Source organism: Dreissena polymorpha, chromosome 5 (assembly GCF_020536995.1).
Source record: "Dreissena polymorpha isolate Duluth1 chromosome 5, UMN_Dpol_1.0, whole genome shotgun sequence".
Lineage (NCBI taxonomy): Eukaryota > Metazoa > Mollusca > Bivalvia > Myida > Dreissenidae > Dreissena > Dreissena polymorpha.
Window position 1 is genome coordinate 120,565,642 of NC_068359.1, and position 21,265 is coordinate 120,586,906.

A 21,265-nucleotide genomic window follows, 5' to 3' on the forward strand; every position below is an offset into this window, starting at 1 on the left:
TTTAAAACACACTAAGTGACCCCGTGACCTAGTTTTTGACCCGGCATGGCCCATGTTCAAACTTGACCTACACATCATCTAGTTACAACTTCTGCCCAAGTGTGGTGAAGATCGAATTTAACTACTTGAATTAGAGAGCGGACACCATGCTCAATGTGTAAAATGTACTTAGTGACCCCGTGACCTAGTTTTTGACCCGGCAAGGCCCATGTTCAAATTTGGCCTAGACATCATGTAGATACAACTTCTGACCAAGTTTGGTGAAGATCGGATGAAAACTACTTGAATTAGAGAACGGACCGACAGACAGACCGACAGACAAGTTCACTCCTATATACCCCCCTAAACTTCGTTTGTGGGAGTATAATAAACATTTAAACAGAATTTCTTATAAGGACAATTTCAAAGCAAGTTTTAAACAAGAAATGTGCTTGTCAGAAGCACTATGTCCCCTTCTGCGCCGCTTTGACATTTTTGTGTTTTTTTTACCTTTGACCTTGAATGATGACCTTGACCTTCCACCACTCAAAATGTTTAGCTCCATGAGATACACATGCATGCCAAATATGAAGTTGCTATCTTCAATATTGCAAAAGTTATGGCAAATGTTAAAATTTGACCAAACAGACAGGGCAAAAACAATATGTTCCCCACTATAGTGGTGGGGGACATAAAAATTATTCATGGATAAAATAATTAGTACATACAGCTTAAGTATTTACCTGGTCATTGTTTATCAGAGGATTATTACAGTATAAAACACAATACAATTTAAAATGAACCTTTTATATTAGGTTCTCCAACAAATTTCAATGACATCAAAATTAATCCACAAAACTATACTTATAACTCTTTTCATCATATGGTTAGCTGATCATCTATTTCATTCACAGGAACATTATAATTATATTTGTGATATTCAAAACACAATGTGGTAATGTATGTGATATTAGATGATGAACATTAATAATTTAAGAAGTCTGTTTGTAACAAACCTGATTGGATGAAATGCTCGAGGTCTTTGATGAATAGAATTCATTTATTTAACAAAAGTTTAAAAAAAGACAAGAGGGCCATGATGGCCCTGAATCGCTCACCTGACTAACCTTGCTTCATGAACTTAAATTTTATTAGACCCATATACAATCCCAAGCCAAATTTCATTAATTAATACATTCTGACAAAATTTCATTAAGACGTGATGAAAACTGTGACCTCTTTCACCTACACAAGGTTTTACTAGAATTTGCCCGGTGACCTAATTTTTGACCCCAGATGACCCATATACGATCCAAAATCAGATATTATCAAGATAAACATTCTAACCATATTTCATTAAGATCATATGAAAACTATGACCTCTATTGTCTTCACAAAGTTTTTCTATGATTTGACCTAGTTTTTGACCCCAGATGACCCTAATACAATCCCAACCCAGATTTCATCAAGATTAATATTCTGGCCAAATTTCATAAAGATTTAATAAAAACTGTGACCTCTACTGTCTACAAAAGTTTTTTTTTTAATCTGACCTAGTTTTTGACCCTAGATGACCCAAAGTCAATCCCAAACCAGATTTTAACAAGACAAACATTCTGACTATATTTCAATAAAATCTGATGAAAACTGTGACCTCTATAGTCTACACAAGGTTTTTCTATTATTTGATCTAGTGCCTAGTTGCTGACCCCAGATGACCCAAATACAATCCAAACAGGGCTCCTCTTGCCCAAAAATTTCTGTGGCCAACATTTAAGCCAAATGGAATTTTGTGTAGCCAAATTTTAGAAACTGTAGCCAAAGTTTTAGCAAAGCATTTGCAGGGGTCAAAGTTGGATATTTTGAAAATCCTGAACTTAAAGCTGGGGGCCAGGGGGCCGCAGGGCCCTCGGTGGGTCCAGGGGACAAGGGGGCCAGAGGCCCCCAGAAGCTCCTGGATTCGACACATTTAAAGGGTGCCTGTACCTGTTCTGGTGATTCTATTTTCTTAAAAAAACAACATACACATATATTTAAAAATCTTCATGTATTTGATAAAGAACACAAAGTTAGTCAAAAGGCAATTCATTCACATGCACCCTCTGTCTGGCATGGACTCGACTGCAGGTGTTGCTTTTGAAGAACCAGATAAAACCTGTAACAGTGGTTACAAATTATATTTTTCACACATACTTTAAAAAAGTCAATAATACATGTTTAATTAATGCAGAATCAAATGTCACCATTTATATTCACAGAATCATGCTGCCAGAAGCCTCCACATACACCTAAGAAAATTGGGTATGGTGGCTTCTGCTTAACAGTTAAAATTGAAAATTTCAGCATGGGTTCCCCTAGTTTTTATCCCAATCGTTGTTTGAATGCTAAATAATTGTATCCTGGTGTGACCCAAATTTGACGATGTAACGGTTACATGAAGCAATATTTAGCCAATAATTTAAGAAATAATGAATGTTTAATAGCACAAAATAATAATTTTAAACTAGGCTGTATTACTTTGAAATGATTCCAAGACAATAATCATCCATTTAATCGATAAAAATAGAACATTGTCGAATTAAGGTGTCGGCGAATTTGGATTACGGTAGGTTGCCCATATTTGTTTTACAAAAAGTAAAAAAAACAACATTTCTTGCTGCTGGGCTCATATCTTGGGGACAATAAAACATTTTTTTAACTAAAAAAGACCTGTCCCAGTCAGCAAAAATGGCGTATTTGATCGTATTTTCAATTACTGTTAAAATTCTTTTCCTTATTTATGCTTTATTCAAAGGTCAAAATGTTTTAAAAGCTCACAATCAATGAATCATACGTTATAAATAAAAAAAAATTGGCAAATTTGCTAGATCTATCTTGCCGATTTTTGATGCAAAACAACCTAAACAGTAAACTTTAGCAACAGAAAATACGACCAAATTCGGGGTGTTAGTTAAAAAAAATAAAAACCCTACCTGGTTGGTCTTGATGGTTCTTATATTCTTTATGTGATAAGGGCCCTCTGCGTGGAGACGCAATGCCTTCTTCCCACAAGACTGATAATTCAGGGTTTTCTTACAAACTTCTCAAACCGCTTTTCCACAATGCTTCCACTTTTCTCAACCAGTTCACTACCCGCCCGTAGACTACAGCGGGGAATGGCCACCCATTATAAACTGTACGCTGAAGTTTCTTTAGCTACCAACAGGCAAGTATCTCGTTGCCATTTTTCTCAACTTAAGTCTAAACACAGCTTCCCATTCGGCATCAAATATACGCAAAAAGTACTCAAATTGATTTAAATCGGCAGCAATCTTTAATCAGATGTAATTGTTTATTTAATCCTCTACGATGTACGATTTGTTTTCACATCAGTAATTTGTCTCGATGACCGGTGTTAATGCCGACTGCGTATGAATTTTTCAGGTCAATAACACGGCGATGTATTGATGCACAGTCTACAGCTGAAAGCGGTTAATATCTGGGACGGCATGTCAGGAAAAAAATCAATACCGACTAGAAATGGCGCGGCAGAGGCGGACGCGTATCCCCACGCCGAATGTTTGACCTAGGTGTGCCCCAGGGTTGGTAATGGGGCCATGCATAGCTGAGATTGACCGTATTGTCATAAGAGAAGTTCATCATCAATTAGAAGTGAATTGGTGTAGAAATGAAGAAGTTATAGTAAAAGGCAATTTTGGGTGGGTGTGACATATGTGGGCAGGGCGCCCCAGGGTTGGTAATGGGGCCATGCATAGTTGAGATTGACCGTATTGTCATAAGAGAGGTTCAGTATCAATTTGAAGTGAATCGGTGTAGAAATGAAGAAATTATAGTAAAAGGCAATTTTGGGTGGGTGTGGTCTATGTGGGCGGGGCGCCCCAGGGTTGGTAATGGGGCCATGCATAGTTGAGATTGACTGTATTGTCATAAGAGAAGTTCAATATCAATTTGAAGTGAATCGGTGTAGAAATGAAGAAATTATAGTAAAGGCAATTTTGGGTGGGTGTGGTCTATGTGGGCGGGGCCCCAGGGTTGGTTATGGGGCCATGCATAGTTGAGATTGACCCTAATGTCATAAGAGAAGTTCAGTATCAATTTGAAGTGAATCCGTGTAGAAATGAAAAAATTATAGTAAATGGAATTTTTTGGTGGGTGTGGCCTATGTGGGCGGGCGCCCCAGGGTTGGGATTGGGGCCATGCATAGTTGAGATTGACCCTAATGTCATAACAAAAGTTCAGTATCAATTTGAAGTGAATCCGTGTAGAAATGAAAAAATTATAGTAAATGGAAATTTTTGGTGGGTGTGGCCTATGTGGGCGGGGCGCCCCAGGGTTGGGAATGGGGCCATGCATGGTTGAGATTGACCGTATTGTCATAGGTGAGGTCCAGTATCAATTTGAAGTGAATCGGTGTAGAAATAAAGAAGTAAATGTAAAATAACCTAAAAAAATGAGTGATAATTTCTGACGCGGCCCCACCCCAACCCCTATAACTTTTGACCCAGGGGTCAGATCAAAATTCCAAATAGTGCAGGGTCGCACATATGCTCATAGCTACCATGTGTGTAAATTTCAAGGTTCTAGTGCTTTTAGTGTAGGAGGAGATAGTGGCCAGGACGGACGGACAGACGGACGGACGGACGGACGGCGGAGATCACCACAATATCCCCACCTTTTTTTCAAAAAGCGTGGGGATAATAATTCGCATTGTTCATTAATTAAGCAACGATTAATAACACTTATCCTTTATGGATTTTCATGAAAGAAAAACCATAATAAAGAAAATTTTATTCTCTTTAATCTGATATATAAACAAGTTTGGAAAGAATTGGATGAAAAATTTGGACTTTATTGCATAAACACCATTTTCTCAATTCAAGGGGAGGTAATTCTGTACTTCATGGACCAATAATGCTCATTTTTTGTAGGGTTCGTGTCCTCATAGATATAAAGACACTGTGCAAATTTGGAAAGGATCGGACAAAAAATGTGGAAGATTTTTGAAAGTTTTCACAAAATAGACAAAAACGAATAAACATGCAAAGTTCAACGAGCTCCTGCGACCATGTTTTTTGACGAATCAAATTTCTTTGAACAACTTTTTCAGGGGAGCCTTCAAAGGTCATCCCTGTGAAATTTTTTGAAAATCTGATGAGCGGTTTCTGACAAGAAGATTTTTAAGGTTTTTACCATATATGGTCATGGCGGCCATCTTGGTTATGTGATCAAATTTTTTTTAACAATTCTTTTGTCCAATGACCTAGGGATGCTCCACATGAAATTTAGTTGAAATTGGCTCAATGGTTTAGTAGAAGAAGATGTTTACAAATTGTTTACAGACAGACGGACGGACGCCGGACGCTGATTGATCACAATAGCTCACTCCGAGCTATCGCTCAGGTGAGCTAAAAAGTGTACACATATTCCTGGCACAACTGTGCTAATTCTTACATACCTATTGCTCTCAGGTGTTGGACATGTAAAGGACTGGTCTACTTTGACTAGATATATCCGGTTGACGACATCATTTCCCAGCTCAGACATAACCTTGAACAGCTCTGGTTCCCAGGTATCCAGCGTGATTGATCGCACCTTTGACACATGGACCCCAAAACCCCTACAACAAATAACATAAGTGATTGCACCTTGAACACATGAACCCAAAACCCCTGCAAAAAGTACAGTGAGTCAAACATATAGACTGACTACTTACTTAGAAAGAATTATCTAGAAGTATCCAGTTTTACAGAGGTAAGACCATGTTTTCAATTAGATGAAACATCTAAGATAATGTGGAATTACACACTTCATTGAGATCATTTAACTTAATAAAATTGAATGACCTATTAACTTTGTATCCCAGAGCAATCTATACACATACACGTCTTTCCCAGAGTTATCTATAAACATACCTGTGTATGCCAAAGCACTCTATACAATTACCTGCGTATCCCAGAGCACTCTATAAACAGGGTGATGTCCTTACCTGTGTATGCCGAAGCACTATATAATGTACCTGTGTATCCCAGAGCACTATATACACGTACCTGTTTATCCAAGAGCACTCTATACACATACCTGTGTATCCCAGAGCACTCTATACACATACCTGTGTATCCCAGAGCACTATATACACATACCTGTTTATCCAAGAGCACTCTATACACATACCTGTGTATCCCAGAGCACTCTATACACATACCTGTGTATCCCTGAGCACTCTATACACGTACCTGTGTATCCCAGAGCACTCTATACAAGTCCTGTGTATCCCAGCGCACTCTTGCATGTACCTGTGTACCCCAGAGCACTTTATACACCTACCTGTGTATCCCAGAGCATTCTATACACGTACCTGTGTATCCCAGAGCACTCTATACATGTACCTGTGTATCCCAGAGCACTCTATACACATATCTATGTATCCCAGAGCACTCTATACACATACATGTGTATCCAAGAGCACTTTATACACATACCTATGTATCCCAGAGCACTCTATACACGTACCTATGTATCCCAGGGCATTCTATACACGTACCTGTGTATCCCAGAGCACTCTATACACATACCTGTGTATCCCAGAGCACTCTATACATGTACCTGTGTATCCCAGAGCACTCTATACACATACATGTGTATCCCAGAGCACTCTATACACATACCTGTGTATCCCAGAGCACTCTATACATGTACCTGTGTATCCCAGAGCACTCTATACACATACATGTGTATCCCAGAGCACTCTATACACGTACCTGTGTATCCCAGAACACTCCATACATGTACCTGTGTATCCCAGAGCACTCTATACACATACATGTGTATCCCAGAACACTCCATACATGTACCTGTGTATCCCAGAGCACTCTATACACATACATGTGTATCCCAGAGCACTCTATACACATACCTGTGTATCCCAGAGCACTCTATACACATACATGTGTATCCCAGAGCACTCTATATACGTACCTGTGTATCCCAGAGCACTCTATACACGTACCTGTGTATCCCAGAGCACTCTATACACAGGGTGATGCCCAGGTTGATGCTGGTCCAGGCTGGGTCTGGGGCTCCACAGTCACAGCATTTGGAGTTGCCAGGTATCTTGTAAAGCTGCTCTCGCTGACTGAAACAGAATGAGCACAGGTAATGACAGGACTCATGAAAGTTGTACCAGAAAATCTGTTAAAATCATGCAAAAATGTAGTACAGCATTTGAACATTACGGTCTCTGAAATAATAAAAAAATATTTTTAATTTTGATTTTCAATGTTTTCAACAGTATTATAGTCGAATCAATGCCTTTAGTAAACAGTCCTACTCACATTTTTTCTGGATACGCCTATTTAGCTTTACTAAGTTCACATTCCTATGCCTATTACTCACAAGTTCTCGAGAAGTATCAGAGCCAGGGGAAGAATGGCCATAGAACTATCCAAACACAAGTAATGAAGTTTGACAGTGAATAACACTTGGGAAACATAGTACAGAACTCTACAGCTACGCTATGAGCACCAAAATATTATGCAATGTATACCAAGCAACAAAAACAAACACAACACCACAATTGTTGGCCAAGAGCCACTTACAGCTGTCCTTTGCTCTTCTTGGGTGGTGCAGGGGCAGGGCTCTCTGTGGAGACAGTGGCCAGCTCTGTTGATGAGTTGGTTCGGGTCGTGCTCCTACTGCTGCTGTCATCATCCTACACGGAAGGGGAAAGTCAAGCATAAGTCAACGGTAAAACACCTTAAAGTTTTTTATTCATAAATTCTTCATATAAGCCTTGCTTAACTCATTTATGGGTAGCGTCTAGAAAAAAGACCTTGGCAAACAGCATAGACCTAGATGAGACGCTGAATGATGCAGCGTCTCATCAGGGTCTGCGCTGTTTGCTTAAAGGAATTTCTGTAAGAAATATTGTTTGTTCAAAGTAAGTTTCCCACCTCTTTCTCCATCTGCTTTCTCTCAGCCTCTCTGAACGCCCTTGTGACCCCGGACTGTATTGCACTGACCCACGCCTGGAACTCCTCCTCCGTGTGAGCTTGTAACATGTGGCTCCTGTGGGATAAACATTTCTCTTGGCCAGGAGTGTTATTAGTTTAAACTGATATATATTAGCTGGATTGCATAGAAAGCATAAGGCTTGTTTAAAACGCTCTCGAGTCCATTTCCTGGGCCTAGAACCAGTACTTGGTGTCTATGGGAAGATCTGAAGAATGCTCCCACAGTGGGGATCGAACCTTTGGGCTACCGGTAGCTAGGCAGACACCATAACCTCTATGCCACAACCAGAGTGTTATAATGTATAAATTCTTTTTTGAATACATGATAATTACTTTATAAATTGCCATTTCAACACACTGTGAACAAGTCCCTTTACATGTTTGCTAGGCACAGTATGCTATACCATTCAAGATATACACAATAACTTGTATTGCCTTGTATAAGATCCATATTGGACTCAATATGAATAATCTTCTTAACACCTATGTAACATCGAATACAAGTTAGTGTTTTTCCCTGTTTTTGCGTGGCGCTGTGCCATGCCGCCTTTCTTAAGCACTACTCTGCCCTTTTCAAAGGCAAAAACTGCCATTTGCCCTTATTAATAACATCTTAATTGCCCCTTGACCAAACTTCTTAGCCGACTAGTATCAGAGAATGCCCCCAAAAGCAGCAAAGATTCACGCGGTTTTGAATAAGTCATGCGTGAATAACTCCGTGTCAATATCCATCGATAATTTCAGTGTGTTTATTATACCAAGCACACAAATCGGTCCTCCTGGGTCAAGAGTTTTGCACTTTACCAGGGCAACAAACATTTTGACTGCATCAAATACCCCTACTCACCTGGTTGTTCACAGCATCAAATACACCTACTGACCTGGTTGGTGATAGGACCTCGAAGCAGAACCTTCTATCTATGTCATAGGCAGGTTTCACGGTGCACAATCTCAGGTCCTCCTCCATCACTGTGACCTCCTTGTCCTTGGAGCGCTTCTGGTAGCGGAGCTGGTTGTCCTCCACTGTGAACCAGCGCCTGAAGTGGGTACAATGATACAGTGTATGCACCATGAAAATTGAATTAGTATCATGGTCATGGATAAGTTAAAATGCTTACAGATTTGTTAACATGGTTAGAGAATATTTATTATAGTTACACAGATCTATACAGAGTATTTACCTTGTTAACATTGTTGGTAGCATGGTTCTGTTGTATTTAGCATACAGATTTGTAACCATGGTAACAAGTAAGTACAAACATAACATGTGGATACCATGGAAGCAAGAACCAACAAGAGAGGCAACTCTTGACGTTACATTATGAGTTGTAAACAAAAAGTTGCTCTTTATTACCTCGCTTTACATGGGTCTAAATAACGTTAAAGAGCTCTTAAAGTGCTCTTTTTTTTATAGATTAAACAGTCCCAAATCACCAAATCAAGAAAGTTCAAACACTAATCTACCAGAAGATTCAATATCATGCTGCATGAAAGTTATGTACAACATGCAAATTATAAACCAAAAAGTTTGGAATATTTGTTTTCGCGATTATAAACAGTGTTCCTGACTGAAATCAATGATCTCTTACTTGAACATCATTTATTAATTGGTATACTAGTATACCAAGAAACAGGTAGAATATTTGCGGAAAACATACACATTTTGTGTCTGCTTACATTTACCAAGCGGTTATGGAAATCAAGAACTGTGCAGATATATTGCCAGCAATAGTCAGTAACATTAAAATCTTTGGGTGCAGTCATATTGTTTGTCGAAAACCGTGACATGTTGTTTTCTCCGAAACCGACGATCTGTGATTTCCGTAACCACTTGGAAAATTTCACCAGACAAGTTTTTGTCAAAATTCTTATATTTTCCTCAGCTATTCTGTCACTTTCTTGTTGTACACCAATACGTTAATGATTTTAAATTATTACCTTGCTTTTGGTCAGGAACTCCTTATAATTGCTTAAGAAGACGCCTCAAATTTAGCACAAACAATATTTAAAAATAATATTTCAGTTCATCCTTCTTTTTGATAGTTTCAATTCCTAAAACTTCAACCGCCCACTTATTTTTAAAATTCTGACCAATATCTGATATTTTCTTTTTCTTTTTCTTTAAAAAAAATAATCTTTTTGGTTAAAAAATGTTAATTTTATAGGTAGTTTGAAAAAAGGGTAAAGATTTAGCTAAATTTGCTACATATGTAAAATAAAATGCCAACAATTATCAAAATATCAACTTTAAATAAAAAATCCATATATAAATTTTATTGAATTATTAAAAAATATTACAAACATTTAAGGTATTCTTAGAAAACATTATGACATAACAGATAGATAGGAAGATATGAACTAATCAAAAGGTTGCTAGGGTGCCTTCATAGAATTGTAATGATCACAGAGTGGTGGCTATGGTTAGAGTGATTTACAGGTATATACAATGAGAGGTTACCTGGAACACAAAAGGAGAGTTTATATTCATATCTACTTCTTATAATGGTGAACTTGTCCTTGACTCAACTGGCATCAAGGTAATAGCAACCAAGGTCTTAATGTTAGATACCTACACACAGAATGCAAGTGCAAATCCTGTGGGTGATGGACGTTTCGTGCCACTACCAATTCGTGCCAATGATATTTGTGTACGAAGGCATTCGACGTTTGGTCCCACTGATAATATATAGGCTGATAGGTGTGAAAATACCGTATATTAGGTGTGCATTAATATAATGGGAAACTTTCGCACCTTTGATAGTCACCTCTGTGCAAGGCAAAAACAACATTGTTTTATTTCATGATTATTTTAAGGTTAAATGTATTCTTTACACGCATTTCAAGCGATTTCAAGATTTATATTTAAATATAATACATAAACAAAATGTAATTCAGTTTTAGACTTTAAATGTTTTACATAATTCATTAACAATAACAAAAGTGATTACATACAATATTTACAATAAAAGGAACTGAAAGAGACGTCTTCTTTCATTTTAAGATTTATAATACCTTTTTATTTTATACATTAAACACTATCGAAAGTGAATACATAAATATATTTCAAAATGTTTCTATACACATATAGACACAAGTACACAAACATATACAAAAATTACAACAGCACAAACTTTGGTAAAGCTGGTGTTTGCAAATCACTTAAGGAATATGTTGCAAATTGATCGTTTGCCAGTCGCTTGTAAAGCATAAGCTTTCTAAAAGTAAATTACCAACGTCATTTTATTATATCTTTATTGGATAAATTGTTATACTGTTCATTCATTCTTTAAAACTATGTTTAAAAATAGTTAATACACATAATGAATAAAATAAAACAACACTTCATGTTTGATATTTATTGAACATAATGAACTATGCATTTCAATTTTAATTATATATAATTATAACAGTGTTGTCTTGAAATTTACTACATTAATATACATCCCCTAAAGATTCACACCTATACAGAATTATTAACACCTATCCGCCTATATATTATCAGTGGGACAAAACGTCTATCCCTTTTCAACACAAATATTAGTGGCACGAACTGGTAGTGGCCCGAAACGTCCATAAACCAATCCTGTCAAAATTTTGAGTGGAAAACATCTTCCTATTTTAAGTAACAGTGACCGTGACCTTGACCAAAATGAAATGAAATCCCAACCTGGTGAGACTGCCTGTAATCTATATACACTGTAACTCCAATATAACGCGCTCCGTTATAACGCTGAATCCAATATAACGCGGGGGGTGCTTGGATCCCATTTTTTCTCCAACCTTCCATTTGATTTCTGATTCAAATCAGTATTATGCAACTTCATGTATTTTCAGACAATTCAAAGATGGCGGCAATCACATGTTGATTGCTTTATTCAACCTTCCGTTGAACCGATTTTAATCGCCTCGAGGTTAAACAACACCGACAGCCAATTGGTGTTAATCTAATGTATAATGTCAACAAAGGTGTGAAAAACTCGCGTGTCAGTGTTTATTACATGTATTCCTCATCAGAGCGGTTCAGTGCAATAATTTCAATAAGTTAAGTGCAAGCGGGATAGTTATACAATTAAAGTAATTCAAAATGATTGAAACATTCTTACTTTGATATGGTTGTAGTTTGACTATATTAAATGAGCGGCTGTGAAATATACTGCGCACAGTATAAAACAACTTTTTCTGTCATTCCATTATCATTCTAGTATTATCTCATTTAATCTTTCAGTTCGTGTTTAAGAAATTAAATAATGCAGACGATTTATTTACATGCGAACGCAGTGTACCGGTAATTGTTAACAGAGTTTCACTTTCATTTTCGCGCGGTATCAGAAAGTCCCCGGGAAACACGTTTTTTGCATGCGTATAACGCAATAAAACAATTTTTTGTACATGAGTCGTATTGCATTCAATCTAAATTTAAAGTCGCTCGTCAAATGAAAGCTCTGCCCCATAATGCACTGTACTCTTAACACTTCTGAAAATGGCATTTATGCGTACGGTTGTGTTTACGAATTTCTTAAACATATATCGTCATTAATGTACAAGATTATTATTTTTTAAGTGATGTTGCAATTTTATTGGATGATCGGATAAATGTGCACATAAGAAAAGCGGTATGTATACTGTTATCGTTACGATTCGGTTTATATGCATGTATTTGCGTCAACACAGCATGGCAATACACATGACCTATATTATAGGCTATTCTATACCTGTTTTTTTATAGCGCCCTGCAGTAAATGAGCTCAAAACTTATAACGCGGATCCGTTATAACGCTGTTTCGCAGCTTGGACCCCACTGACCGCGCTATATTGGAGTTACAGTGTACATACACACACTTCTAATCAATGTCTTTTACATTACTAAAGTTATTGAGCAGAAACTATTTTTCTACTTTGAGAAACAGTGACATTGGCCCATCTTACCCTGTCATCCCAACTTGTTCCTGCATGTTAAATACTTACACATAGAATTACAATCTAATACCAGCAACCTAACTTAACCTATTGTGCAGAAATCATGTTTCTACAATTTGTAACCATGGCCTTGAACTTGAATAGCCCCACATGGAATCACAAGCTAGGTCTGAGACTCATTGAAAGCCAGCTATTCCAAGGTTTCATCAAGAATGGTTTATGCAAACTACAGTCATGGATTGGTTTTGACCACAAACACATCCAACATACCATGATCTAAAAAGACTGTTGCCAAGCAATATATGTCCCCTACCGGCTCCACCATTGTCAGAAATTCCACCATTGTCGGATTTTTTTGTTGTTGCCATAGCAACCAGAATTTTTGACGTAGGAACAAAATGAAATGATGTGCATAATGTCCATATTGCCATCTATCCATGCTTCAAGTTTCATGAAAAAATATGAAGAACTTTTAAAGTGATTGCAGGATCCAGAAAAACACTATTTTCAGCAGCATCTAGTCTATATGTTGCCATAGCAACCAGAATTTTTGATGAAGGAACACAATTAAATGACGTGCATAATTTCCATATTGCAATATATCCATGTTTCAAGTTTCATGAAAAAATATGAAGAACTTTTAAAGTTATCGTAGGATCCAGAAAAGTGTGACAGACAGACAGACTCACAGACAGACAGACAGACAGACAGACAGACACACAGAGCACAAACCATGAGTCCCCTCCGGTGAAACCGGTAGGGGTCAATAACAAGAGGGCCAAAATGGCCCTTGTTCGCTCACCTGAGAGGAGTCGGTTCATTCAATCTTTACCTAATGTCAAACATGATCTAGATATTGACCAGACAAACATCCTGGTCAAGTTTCATCATTATTGAACCAAAACTCTGGCGTAGGGAGTGTTTTTGTTTTTGTAAGATTTGAAATGGTGACCTATATTTTGAGTTGATCCCCAAAACATCAAACTTACTTGCTTGCAAGGATTTTGTATAATATAATGAAAATTTGGACAATCTAAGGGCAATAATTATGGCATTAATTATGTGATTTTGCTCATCATCAAACTTGACTGAGATCTTTCAGCAACTTTGATAAAGAATGCTTGAGAAATGTGAGTGTTTACAAACCAAATGTGGACGGACGGACAGCGGACAAAGACCAATCCTAAAACCTCACCTGAGCAATCAGGTGAGCTAAAAAGTGTTTCACCCATCTGAGCCATTTTCCACTTTGTCCAAGAAATCAATAAAACCAATGTATTGACTAAGTTTCACGATGATAAGGCAAAAAATGTGACTTCTATAGTGTTCGATCACAAGGTTTCTCTCTATATAGTCACATAAGGAAAACTGCCCCACCCCTCTGGCAGCCATGTTTATTGACCTATCTGGACCATTTGCAAACTCATCTGAGATATATATAAAACAAATCTATTCACCAAGTTTCATGACGATTGGGCAAAAAATGTGACTTTTAGAGTGTTCACAAGCCTTTTTTTACTATATAAATATAAGAAAACTGCCCCCCCCGGCAGCCATGTAATTCAACTGACCTGAACCATTTTCCAACTCAACTCTCGTATCAAGGAAACAAATGTTCTGACCAAATTTCATGAAAATTGGGCAAAAAAAGTGACTTCTAGAGTGTTCACATGTTTTCACTAAATACATATAGAGAAAAAAGAAAAATGCCCCGCCCACTGGCGGCCATGTTTTTTCACCGATCTGGACCATTTTTGAACTCGTCCGACATATCAATAAAACCAATGTTTTGATTAACTTTCATGATGATTGGGCAAAAATTGTGACTTCTAGAGTGTTTACAAGGTTTCTCTATAGCCATATAAGGAAAACTGCCCCGCCCACTGGCGGCCATGTTTTTCAATGGACTGGAACCACTTTTGAACTCAACCAACATATCATTAACACAGACATATAGACAAAGTTACATGAAGATTGGGCACTAAATGTGACTTCTACAGTGTTTACAAGCTTTTTCTCTTTTTTTGACCTAGTGACCTAGTTTTTGACCCAACATGACCCAGTTTCAAACTCGATCAAGATTTCATTCATTCATGAGCAATCAGGTGAGCTAAAAAGGTATTTCGGCCTACCTGACCCATGCCTTGAAGGCGTGCTTGGTTTTCTTGAATAGGTAGCCTTGCATTTGCGCCCCATCTGCATCATCAGGCTGGATTGTGAAACCTACCACCTGCAACAGTACAAGGGAACTGTTCTGTTAGCCATTTCCAGCTCAGAAGCAAATTTAAAATGGCTAAAAAACCAGAACTGTCTATGACTTACACACAGGCTGTTCAGGTCTTATGCTGTTTGCTGCTCATTAATTAACAGAGAAGCAAACGAAATATACCTTTTATAATTCTAGTATAATTCACTTGATGTGAAGAAGCCTTTAAGTACCCATGTAAGCATGCTATTCAAAAGGAATCAGCTATGTAAAATGTGCTTGTCTTGATTGATGGCAGTAGTTTTGTTGGGGCAAAAAAGTAATGGGCAAAATGAGTGCAGCAATTGAAACTCTAATGTACACATTTCTTAATGGATATTAAATTTCACTATGCTTGCAAAACATTAACACTCATGGTGATGGTATTTAAATACATATTGCACACAAGTGAGAAAAGGCCTTTAACATCCAAAATAGGGATTGTTAGCACTGTCAAAATTTTATAAAATAAGCAGCAAACTTGTTATAAAAAAAGTAAGCTGAAAAATCATCATGTAAACAAAATCACATATATCAACATTGAACTTCAAAGAAATGTAATTATGGCTGTATAAAAATAATGATAATTTATTGTAGAGCCTTAGAAAAGCCAGACACTAGGATCCATTTAAAAAAAATTCTTTGGTCTGTTTTAAGAATAACTCATACTTCAATAGCTTATTTAATAAAGTTGAATAACTTATTTCAAGAAGATGGCTAGGAAAAATGAGCTTAATGTATTGGCATAGACTGTTGTTCCAAATAACCCGACTCCACAGGCTATAGGAAAACAGGGCTTAATGCATTGGCATAGACTGTTGTCCCTAATAAGCCGACTCCACAGGCTATAGGAAAACAGGGCTTAATGAATTGGCATAGACTGTTGTCCCAAATAAGCCGACTCCAATGGCTATAGGAAAACAGGGCGTAATGTATTGGCATTGACTGTTGTCCCAAATAACCCGACTCCACAGGCTATAGGAAAACAGGGCTTAATGCATTGGCATAGACTGTTGTCCCAAATAAGCCAACTCCACAGACTATAGAAAAACAGGGCTTAATAAATTAGCATAAACTGTTGTCCCAAATAAGCCTACTCCACAGGCTATAGGAAAACAGGGCTAAATGAATTGGCATAGACTGTTGTCCCAAATAAGCCTACTCCACAGGCTATAGGAAAACAGGGCTTAATAAATTAGCATAAACTGTTGTCCCAAATAAACCGACTCCACAGGCTATAGGAAAACAGGGCTTAATGCATTGGCATAGACTGTTGTCCCAAATGAGCCGACTCCACAGACTATAGATAAACAGAGCTTTATGAATTAGCAAAAACTGTTGTCCCAAATAAGTCGACTCCACAGGCTATTGGAAAACAGGGCTTAATGTATAAGCATAAACTGTTGTCCCAAATAAGCCGACTTCACAGGCTAATATGAGATGACACTTCATGCAGATTTCCCAGAAAAATTCTCAATTTTTGGTAATATTTTATAGAGTTACCATAAGAATAATTGAGTGTGTTATATGTGTGGTGGTATTGAGGTAAATAGAGTCAGAGCTTCAATAAACCATCATTGGAAGTGTTAGATTAACCCATTTATGCCTAGTGGACTCTCCCATCCTTCTAAATTGGATCACTTTATTTCCAAAATTAGGGATGTCTAGTATATTTATTTCTATATTAAAAATATTTCTTTCAGAAATTCCTTTAAGCAAACAGCGCAGACCCTGATGAGACGCCGCATCTGGGTCTACCCTGTTTGCCAAGGCCTTTTTCTAGACGCTAGGCATAAATGGGTTAAAATGAGACATGGGATCTATGAGACATTAAGAAGGTGAATAACTTTTGACAATTGAAGTCTACATATATTGTCATGGTAAACAAGTTAAAGTCACTACATTGCTTATTTTCCTTGTTAATTAACCCTTTACCACTAAGATACGTATTTTGATGCATTTGTAAACCCTTAGAAACTTACATTTAATTAAATACCTTTCTTACTAAATTCAAGTTTTAAAGGCTTTATTTCCTACCCTTAGTTTCTGATGAGCAGAAAACAGCATAAAACCTGAACAGAGTGCGAGTTACACAGGCTCTTCTGGTTTTATGCTGGTTGCAAAAGCCATTTTCACTTTGCTTCATATGAGTGAAAGGGTTAAGTTTGTCAGTCCCTGATGAGAACAGAACATTTTAATGGGTATGAACAATAAAGTCAATACATTCAATAAAAGCAGACAGCTCATTTCATGATTTTGAAGTACCAATATACCAACATAAAGTCTTAATTTAGTTACCTTTTTCTAACAATTTATAATCCCCCTATGTCTACAAATTTGTAAAGAGTTATAAATGGCTGCATAAAGTAAAATAATAACCTTTGATATTAAACACAGTTCAGTGTAATATAAAACAATCTATTCTTGGCAAAAACAACAAACATAAAACAATCAAATACATCAGTTAACTTACTATTGGGATAAAATTGTTTATACTTAAAGAACATTAAAATGCAGGTACTACCATGAAATTTTGATTGTGTTCTGTATTAATGTGATAAAAGAATATAAAAAGGTGCGCACCCTAAGCAATTAGCCATAGGCAATACTTTGAAATGCCATAACAAAATCATAATATTTAGTAATAAAGGAGACCTCAAAATAAACAACCTCCTTACAGAGATATGATTGGTGCCCAGAATAGCTCTAAATAAATCTCATAACATCTAATTATCATTACAAGCCATTTCATGTCATAATATAGGGATAATACACGTTTTCGAGGGCATGATCATCTGCGGACGCTCGAAAAATCTTGAGAGCGCCCGCAGATGATCATGTCCGAGAAAATGTGTATTTTCGCTATTATTGCATAAACAAATCACACATACCAAAATAATTTTAAATAACATTGAAAACAATATGTTTTGTTCATTCGACATGGACAAAATAATTTGATTATTTCAATACAGTTCAAGGTTGTGTTTAACATATGCCTCACTCGGTCATCATCCGAAATGACGAGGCTTTACCTTCGGAAAGGCAGTTTTCGATTTAAAATGTGTTTAAACAGTGGATTAATGCAAAGTTGAAATGCAGCCGCGCAAAGTAAGAAATGAGGAATTTTTTTGGAATTTACAGCAGGAACGTTGAAGGTACATAAACACTTACATTTACAGCATAGTCTTTTAAAAGTGTTGAGTAAAAAACTTGAACTTCATTGACGTTGCCAATAAAATAAAGCTGTTGCCAAGAGAGTGCAGATGGTATAACTTGAAAAGTGGATTAGAATAGTCATTATCCCTGCATGCATGAGGAAACTGGTGCTTATTCAGTTCCCCATTTATGCTTGGAAAGTCGTCGAAGGCTGGAAAAGGGAAGTAACTGCGCGTGGACCAGATTATGGATATGAAAAACACATAACAGGGCTTGAACAGCACGTGAATCGCATTGTTAATACACGATTTCTCCCGTTCAAGCCCTCCTTTTGTCAAGTTTCTGCACCCCGCCAGAGGGCATTATAGATAGAGTTTATGCAATAATTATTACAGAAATCTTGTAATGTAATTATTTTAGGTATGTTTACTGTAAACTAACCAGCTGAATAGATAATTGCCATGAAATGAATACAACTATAGCTATCTAATAACCCCACCCCAGCATCACATTTAATTTGTTTATATATTAAACATGTAATAGAAATTTGGAAGTTTAACATGAGCATAATTATTAACTTTCCTAGTTATCAACATTGATCCTACTTTCACTGATAACAGTAACTTTACAGTCTCAAAATTGTGTTGCACCTTACCTACAATCATAAGCATGATGACGAATTGTGAAATATACGTGTTTATGTGTCTGTCATTTGCAAAATGCTTTTAAAAGTTGAAAGCATATCAAATGGTTGCTTGAATGATTATCATGTTCCTATATACCATTATTTATTTAAGATATAAAGTGAACTGAATAAACAAAAATAAACACACAAAGATGCTGGTTCTGTAATATTATATAACCACATTCAGGTAAAATAATTAACAACAATAGATCATCATGAACATGCAAATTGCAGAATAAATTACTAGTTAAGTGTTGCATACTTTCATTTATATTGTGTTCCTAAGCCAAGAAAACTGTGCAGACATTAATAAGCAAAAAGCAAAGCCATTATGTGGTAACAAAATCTGAATGTGTGCTTCCTGCATTTGCACCATCAAATACAGTGATCTAAAGAAGCATTTCCCTAGGCGTCCTCTGTTAAAAGTTTTGTGAAAAGAATACACACTTTAATAGCTTCTACATCTGTAACAAAACAAGATGTGTTTGTGAAACACAATGCCCCCCCCCCCCCCCCCCTATATGACATTTGACCTTGAAGGATGACCTTGACCTTTCACCACTCAAAATGTGCAGCTCCATGAGATACACATGCGTTTCAAATATAAAATTACTAGCTTCAATATTGCAGAAGTGACATTACATGAGCAATTTTGACTCATATATTTGACCTTGAAGGATGACCTTGACCTTTCACCACTCAAAATGTGCAGCTCCATGAGATACACATGCATGCCAAATATCAAGTTGCTATCTTCAATATTGCAAAAGTATTCATAAAATAAGCGATTTGGGCCACATATATTTGACCTCTGACCTTGAAGGATGACCTTGACCTTTCACCACTCAAAATGTGCAGCTCCATGAGATACACATGCATGCCAAATATCAAGATGCTATCTTCAATATTGCAAAAGTATTCATAAAATAAGCGATTTGGGCCACATATATTTGACCTGTGACCTTGAAGGATGACCTTGACCTTTCACCACTCAAAATGTGCAGCTCTATGAGATACACATGCATGCCAAATATCAAGTTGCTATCTTCAATATTGCAAAAGTATACATAAAATGAGCGATTTTGGCCACATATATTTGACTTCTGACCTTGAATGATGACCTTGACCTTTCACCACTCAAAATGTGCAGCTCCATGAGATACACATGCATGCCAAATATCAAGCTGCTTAATTCAATACAGCAAAAGTATAAAACAGAGATAATTTAAAACCAAGAACATTTTCAACATTGACCAATGCCCTGTATGATGTTAAACCACAATTGCAGCAAGAGCTGTCACCATAGGATGACTTATGCCCCCTATAAACGCTTGGTAGAAGTTATGAGCTTTTTTCGAAACCTAAACGCAGATTTTGAAACCTAAACGCGGACCCTAAGTTCAAGGTCAAGGTCACAGGGGTCAAAATTTGTGTGCGTATGGAAAGGCCTTGTCCATATACACATGCATGCCAAATATGAAATTGCTATCTGAAGCGACATAGAAGTTATGAGCATTTTTCAAATTTTAAATGCAAAGTGTGACGGACAGACGGACAGACAGTCCGATCACTATATGCCCTCCTTCAAGGGCATAAAAATGTCTTAGAATATCAAAATAAATCAGAAAGCCACATAAACTAGAGAGCGAACACCATGCTAAATCCTTGAAATGCACTAAGTGACCACGTGACCTAGTTTTTGACCCCGCATGACCCATATTCGAACTTGACCTAGATATTGTCTTGATACAACTTCTGACCAAGTTAGGTAAAGATCAGATGAAAACTACTTCAATTAGAGAGCAGACACCATGCTAAATCCTTGAAATGCACTAAGTGACCCCGTGACCTAGGTCTTGACCCGGCATGACCCATATTGGAACTTGACCTAGATATTGTCTAGATACAACTTCTGACAAAGTTTGGTAAAGATCGGATGAAAACCGACTGACAGACGGACAGTGCGAAAACTATATACCCCCTTTTCTTCAAAAGGGGGCATAGAAATGATGTTAAACCACAATTGCAAAGATTTCATTTGAAATTGCCAATTGCCTACAGCCATTGGCAACACATTTGCTACAAAACATATAAACACCTATAATCTTAAGCATGCTTGATTGTTTTTCCTGTGTTCACAGTTGTTTATTTATTTCCTGTCATTTCAAAGGATATCTTGTAAACATCCAATAGCTTAAGGCACATTAACCTGTAATTTGTACATTTGGGGCTTTACAAAAATCCTGAACTGTCTTTTTTTATCTAAAGTTGTTG

The 21,265-nt window shown here is 37.0% G+C and overlaps 1 protein-coding gene across 5 annotated transcripts in view; it reads right to left on the bottom strand.

Annotated features, from left to right (window-relative positions):
- The window catches only part of LOC127880733 (arf-GAP with coiled-coil, ANK repeat and PH domain-containing protein 2-like), a 103,746-nt gene that overhangs the window by 24,513 nt on the left and 57,968 nt on the right, over nt 1-21,265 (bottom strand). For 4 of the 5 annotated variants that reach the window (XM_052428102.1, XM_052428101.1, XM_052428098.1 and 1 more), the window contains 7 exons: nt 15,038-15,135; nt 10,741-10,755; nt 8,870-9,025; nt 7,929-8,043; nt 7,575-7,687; nt 6,986-7,111; nt 5,435-5,596 (listed from right to left, as the gene is read on the bottom strand). In XM_052428102.1, the coding sequence (XP_052284062.1) occupies nt 5,435-5,596; nt 6,986-7,111; nt 7,575-7,687; nt 7,929-8,043; nt 8,870-9,025; nt 10,741-10,755; nt 15,038-15,135 (785 nt within the window). The remainder of the gene's footprint in view (nt 1-5,434; nt 5,597-6,985; nt 7,112-7,574; nt 7,688-7,928; nt 8,044-8,869; nt 9,026-10,740; nt 10,756-15,037; nt 15,136-21,265) is intronic. The other variant, XM_052428100.1, reaches the window with a different exon arrangement.